General features: G+C 32.9%; 1 protein-coding gene across 2 annotated transcripts; it reads left to right on the top strand.

Annotated features, from left to right (window-relative positions):
* Positions 1-2,832: 2,832 nt before the first annotated feature.
* On the top strand, positions 2,833-5,256 carry LOC139862791 (uncharacterized). 2 transcript variants are annotated; one of them, XM_071851420.1, is made up of 4 exons: positions 2,833-2,865; positions 3,949-4,079; positions 4,193-4,311; positions 5,014-5,256. In XM_071851420.1, the coding sequence occupies exons 2-4, from the start codon at positions 3,992-3,994 to the stop codon at positions 5,125-5,127; spliced, it is 321 nt and encodes a 106-aa protein (XP_071707521.1). In that variant the 5' UTR covers positions 2,833-2,865; positions 3,949-3,991; the 3' UTR covers positions 5,128-5,256. The 2 variants fall into 2 exon arrangements, with proteins under 2 accessions (XP_071707521.1, XP_071707520.1); XM_071851419.1 differs by having other exon boundaries at positions 3,929-4,079.
* Positions 5,257-6,485: the final 1,229 nt, after the last annotated feature.

Below are 6,485 nucleotides of genomic sequence, written 5' to 3'. Positions count from 1 at the left end.
AATTTGACAGGCGAACAAAAAAGTGAAATTCAAACAAAAATGGTTAAATTCGAACAATTTTGTGTTCTACATTTTTCATATTCGAACAAAAATTTGTAGAACACGTGAAATTCGAACAAAAAATGGAAATTCAAACAGTTTTGTGTTCTACATTTTCGTAATTCGATCAAAAAAAAATTGCTCGCCCGTGTTTTTTTTTCCGCTCAAATTCTTTGTTTTTTGCTATAATTAAATAGATATCGGCTGATAGTAGATAATTAAATAGATGATAAATTGTCACATGAGTAATTATCTAATCATTTACATCCATATCACATGAGTAATTATTCACGATTAATTATTCGACATTCACATGAGTAATTTACCTCCTTAATTGATACCCAAGTGCAGTGACGACGGAGGATTTAAGGGGCAAGGGTGGGCCATGGTCCCCCCAAAAATAATGTCCTTACCGGTAATTTTTATAATTTTAAGGACTAAATATGATAAGTTCAAATCTTGGCCCCACCAAAATTAAGATTAAAACACCTAGAGAGTCTGTAATGGATGAGTTTAAGGACCTTAGGGGTCGTCGAGTTGAGTTGTAGTATTTTCCAAGGTTGCAAAAGACGTGAGACGGGGTCGAGACGGTCGGGTCCTAAAAAGGTCGAGACGTTCGAGACGGGGTCGAGACGGGGGTCGAGACGGACGTTGACCAAAGTTGACTTTTAAATATATAAGTATATAAATGCATATATGTATACATATTTTAAAGCTAAAAACTTTAATTGATTAATTTGTACTCATAATTGCTATCATCATTAATTTAATACAAAAAATTCAAACTAAAATACAATATATTTCACAAATTTTACCGATTTTCTGGTTTTTCTGAATTCTGACCGACTTTGACCCGATTTTTTCAACTTTGACCCGAATTTTGACCGTTGACTGTCATATTAGACGGTTTTCTTCGAGACGAGACGGACTAGTCACAAAACTGTCGAGACGGGCGTCGAGACGGCTCGAGACGGGGTGTTTTGCAACAGAGGTATTTTCTCTTTGTCCACCATTAATCATTTTTTCTACGTTATTTGAATTTAATGAATTTTATTTATATGTAAGAGACTGTTTTGACTGAATTATTTTGGCCCTTCATTGTAAGTGTTTAAGTTCCGTCACTGCCGAAGTGACCCGCTTAATGGTCGATATTAAAGTGAATATTTATGTATGTATTTCGGATAATAGTGGATAAATCCATAAATACTAAATAATAGTTTGCATGAGTGCCTTTCAAAAAAAAAAAAAAAAAAAAAAAAAAAAAAAAAAGTTTGCATGAGTACTTCAATGGTTACCCGATCTACATTGCGGGTGAATCGTGAATCGGGTAACTGACATTCGTATCTTTATAAAGTGAACGATCGATTTAATTAATATAAGACACTCTGTATATAATTCCTCGAAATAAAAATAAATCTTGTTGATATAAACTACAAAGAAAAGCCCATCAACTTTAAATCCCATAGCTTCTAGACACTATAAAGGCTGTTAGACGACAAGCCATGATATCAGTGTCAAATGTTAACGACACTCACTATAAACATTTCCGTTCGCAGCCTAAACTTCGGTGACCACGCTTAAATCAGTTTTAATCTGAGCATCGATTTAATCATTCATCAGGTCCGATCTAATAATATTTTTCATATTAACTTTATATTGTGACTTTTTTCTTTTTTGGTTTAGGTTTAGGTTTAGGTTTAGGTTAATGCTGTTTTTAGGCAATTGTATGTGGAATTTATACTTGAATCTTACGTAATATATTGGGTTATTAGGGATAGGGATACTTTTATTGCGATAATATCATTAAGCTAAATTGACATTTTTTTTTTGTCCAGTTTTTTTTTGAACTTTTCATCACTGTTTGTCCAATTGAAATAATATCATTTTTTTTTTTCTTCCTAATATGATAGTATGAATAGTATGAAACATTGATGTTTATGTTTGACGGTGCTCATGCTAAGCTTTAAAAGGACTGGGAGTGGTGACTGAGGTCACTTGGCATATCAGGTGTGACTTGCTGAGTCAGAAAAAATGGGGAGTGGTGACCTATGTCAGTTGGGGTATGTCACTTATTAAAATAATATTATTTTTGTATATGAATATGCCTCAATTTACGTCGCGGAAGAGACTGACTTGCTTGGAACGGATGTTGGCGACGGACTGAGGGAGTGGTGTCACTTATGACTAGGTGGGGGACCGGGCATGTGACATACTCCACTCCCATTACTCTAACAATGCTCTAGCTAGAAACTTTTAAATATTCAGTCTCAATTCTCAGATAATAGTCCAAAACAAAACTATCATCCAAACTTAATTACTTTTTAACAATTATTTTCATAGTTTTGTTTAGTATAAATATGACTCTGTCAGTTCAACTTCAAAAAAAAATTGCCGATTCTTTTTATGTAACTGTTCTTTATCAATTTTATTGAATGTATTATTTTACATGACACAAATAAGGATATTTCGCAAATGTCGAATATATTTTATTGCTCGATAAATAAATCTATCAAGTACATATACAAAACAGAACATGGCACAGATATAATTCTAGTTATTTGATATAACTGAAAAAATAATTATTTTTCTCATATTCATGAATTTGATTTAATGAAAGGTTACATCTTTGCAAGACATTAAAATAGACAATCCTATTTTGTCCTTTGGGTCCTTTCCATTCTATTCCAAACCCTGTTTGGGTCCAAATATCTTCAAAAGCCCAATAACTAATTTGGGCCCAACTGGTCAAACAAATATAATATCATATACACTCAAAAACTCAAACTGAAATTGATCAGAACGAGAAATTGAAGGCGAGGGTGAAAGGTACGTATGAATCTCATCTGATCTTTAAATGGAGTGTACTTTGATTCGTTATATACTATAATTTGAAATGTTTAACATCAAATTCAGCTCAACTCTTCCAATTTTCGATCTTAATTTGAAACTAACTTAGGGTTTTGTCACCAATTCGTTTTGCCTCAATTATTTTAAAATTAGGGTTCCATACAAACATGCGTTTATGATATAATGGCATCGATGTGTCTATATTAGTGGGAACTGGTAACAAAGTTTCACTTTAAGTTCCTAGTCTATTTATTAAAGTTAATCAAGAGTTTGTGCCCCAAATAATATTTCAGCTTATAAGGTTACTATACTTTATAGAGGCTTAATTTTTGTATAGCCAGATATTGATGTGAACAACAATCTATATAGCATATAAATTAGGATCAAGTAGAATCTTAGTCCCATTTCAATTTTGTTTTTGGGTCTTTGAGACCATTGAATTTTTTGTACTGATTGAATTCTTAACTGTGGCATAAAACTATGGTCTTGAAGGAGTAGGACTGGAGATGTTGGAGGCTTAAGATTAGGGTACTGCAAAAAATGTGAGAATTAATTATATAAGATTAGGGTACTGCAACAAATGTGAGTATTGAATTATACGGAGTATAAGTTAAGACTCATCTTCCCATACACGCCTTTAATAAGATGATGTAGTCCTATTGTTGTATCTATCTCTGGTTCTTGTTACATTAGTTCTACAATGGTGGTTTGCAGGTCCTTTTGGAACATGTTAAATCATTTTGCCATTTTTAAAAAATGTTAGACGAGATTCTACGTTTGGCTTTTAAACATGTGAAGATGTGATTGTATTATCGATCTACCAACTACTTAGGTTTTATGCCCATTTTAAAAAATTTAGGGAAAAAAATTGGGTCTCGACCCAATTCCGACCCGGCCCAATCTGATTGAGTTTGACCCGTTTGGACTCGTTTAAAAAGCTGACCCGTTTGGGTTCGACCCAAACCCGACCTGACCCGACCTGACCTGATTGCCAGGTATAGGTAGCTTGTAGGTTTCTGACTATCTGTTTAAAATAATGTAGTTTTCATTGCTTGTGTTTAGACCATAAACGGTCAACAGTCCCGAAAGGAGAGGTAACAGAAGAATGAGCATAGAGAAGGAAGAGGTAGTTGTTTTACCGAGACGAAAAGTATCATGCACCACTTCCTTTGATGCTCTCTGGTTCTGCTATTGTAAGTCTTTTATTGTTATATACACATGTAATGTAATATGTATATGTAATATGTATATGTAATATTTATGTACGTTTAGTTAACATATGTATCATATTTCGTGATGATGTCAGCTCCAGTACATCAAATGCAACAATATTATAGGCTCGGGTCCCTTGATAACTGTGCTGGAAAGTGGAATGCTCTTATCGATTGTTTAAAACTTAAAACGAAAAGATCTCAGGAAGCTGAGGTAATCATATTTTTTTGCTTACTGTAAACATTAATCTTCTTCATTTACTAATTCGTTTTGCGATAAACAAATTCGACATCATTAAAGTATGTATCTTGTCACATGTTTGTTAATATTTATCGGTGACAATGCTAGAACAAATATGCAAATGTAATATATATATATATATATAACATAGGCTTGATGTATAATACCGATACTACTGTATGTTTTAAGACTAAAACTAATCATATCAACGCATAAGCTATGTTGTGCTGATTAATTAAAATTTGAAACTTTGTGAATATATCCATCTACTTATCTTGTGGATACGAATAAGTGTTTAGACACTTGTTTAATAAAAAAGGGGGAGACATGAGCCATGTGTACTTTTGACTGTCAGGTAAATAGAATTGTTTGTTATATGAAAAAAGTAAGTTAAATTTATTGTATGTTAGCTCGAAAGTTTCGTCTGCCATGTGTAACTACAAACATACAATTTAATGTTTACAACCGTATTTGCCGTATGTCCTACATCATGCTTTTTATATGTTATGAATGGTTATAACATTTAAACACACATATATCTCAATGGGATGGGGGCCAAAGCATATAAGGGCAATCCATAACTAGATTTGTGAAAAAAAGATAGTTCTATAATTGTAAGAATGAATGATTTGGTCTTTTGAGACAAGACTAACAAGATTGATGTAATAACTTCAGGAAATTCTTGAAACGCGTGAGAAAGAGAAGACTCACATTTGGACGTTTAGGACACCGGAAGAAGCTGCGTCTAATTGGAACGACATGTTTGGACATTTAGATGATGGTAAATAAGGTTTCATACCTTTTGCACCTCATCATAGTAATGTTTTAGGAAGAAAAATGACTTGCTTATGAACCGGAAGAAACTTCTGTCCCTATTTTTTTTACCAGCCGAGAGATTTGATTACAGTTTTAAATTAACTGTATTTGTTTACTTGTTTAACTTTTTTTTTATTAAGTTCCGTTTCCATTTGCCTCTTAATGGGAATGGGTGTCATGGACAGACCAATTTTGATGCAAGTGACAAAGAAAAACAATCTTACTGAAGTAAGAGCTTAAACTGATCATTAAGTGATGTAAAATGACCTTAAATTTTCTAAATGGACTCAAAAGGAGTTGAGAAGAGTTAGATTTTAATTCCTAAATTGCAATTTTTTGAAGTTGAAGCTCTCTAAATGTGCTATACATTCAACATCATTGATGTGAACTTTTTATGAATCCGATCATGTAAGCTTGGGCACTCTGTGTGACTTGTAAGAATTGTTCCGGTTGAGTCGGGTTCGGTAGTGTTGACTTTGTTGTTCCAAACGGGCTAAGTCGGGTTAGGTTTGCTTGGCTTGGCTGGCAAACAGACTTTAATCATATGAAGTTTATCCTGATCACTCTATAACTATCATTAAGGTAATTCGGAAATTTTAGAAACTGTAGTGTATTGAAGTAACTTTTAAACCTTTTATCTGTTACTATTTTGAAGTAAAACTTTTTGGGTGTTATTTGTTATTATTATTCCAAAGTGTGTCAACTTTTTAACCATGTGACATATATATAGGTTAAAATTTTCCCCTTTAATTTATGATGTCTCAAATCGAATTATTGAGATGTACGACACTAACTCTACCACACGATTTCCATGGTGTTATCTCAATCTTTACTTTTTGGTTTTTGACCGTGTGTGTTTTTCCTTTTTAGCTTTCATAATACAACTCGTAGGGTATTGGAGAGGTATGATGTAGACAATCCTTGTCCTATCATAGAATAAAGATAAGTCATTTCTCCACCCAAAGTGAAACACTCCAAAAGTAGAGAATGTCTTCACTCTCAATGTTTTCTATGGATAGAGAGATCGTTTCCGAATGAACCTCCTGCCAATAAGTAGGTTATTAAAGAAAAGAAAAAAAAATGTGAGACGCCATGAAAATGGTGAAATGAAATTTCATGGGTTTTATACATGTTTGAAGTTCAATTAAGGCTCTCGCTGTTGACTCGGTTAAATCGACGACACTTTCATAACATCTTCCTTTTTAATTTTTATATTTTATGTTCTATTCTCTTGCAACTAAAATAATCAACTTAAATATATATTGTGTTTAATAAGGAAGCACTTTTTTGGAGGAAATATTTTTTTTTTCGTTTTATTATTTTTTTTTTTC

Source organism: Rutidosis leptorrhynchoides, chromosome 8 (assembly GCF_046630445.1).
Source record: "Rutidosis leptorrhynchoides isolate AG116_Rl617_1_P2 chromosome 8, CSIRO_AGI_Rlap_v1, whole genome shotgun sequence".
NCBI lineage: Eukaryota > Viridiplantae > Streptophyta > Magnoliopsida > Asterales > Asteraceae > Rutidosis > Rutidosis leptorrhynchoides.
This window is presented reverse-complemented; position numbering and strand designations above follow the sequence as displayed.

Coding starts and splice junctions, on each gene's coding strand:
- LOC139862791 (XM_071851420.1), top strand. CDS start 3,992: ATGAGCATAGAGAAGGAAGAGGTAGTTGTTTTACCGAGACGAAAAGTA. Junction 4,080..4,192: donor TGCTCTCTGGTTCTGCTATT/GTAAGTCTTTTA, acceptor TGATGATGTCAG/CTCCAGTACATCAAATGCAA. Junction 4,312..5,013: donor AAAGATCTCAGGAAGCTGAG/GTAATCATATTT, acceptor TAATAACTTCAG/GAAATTCTTGAAACGCGTGA.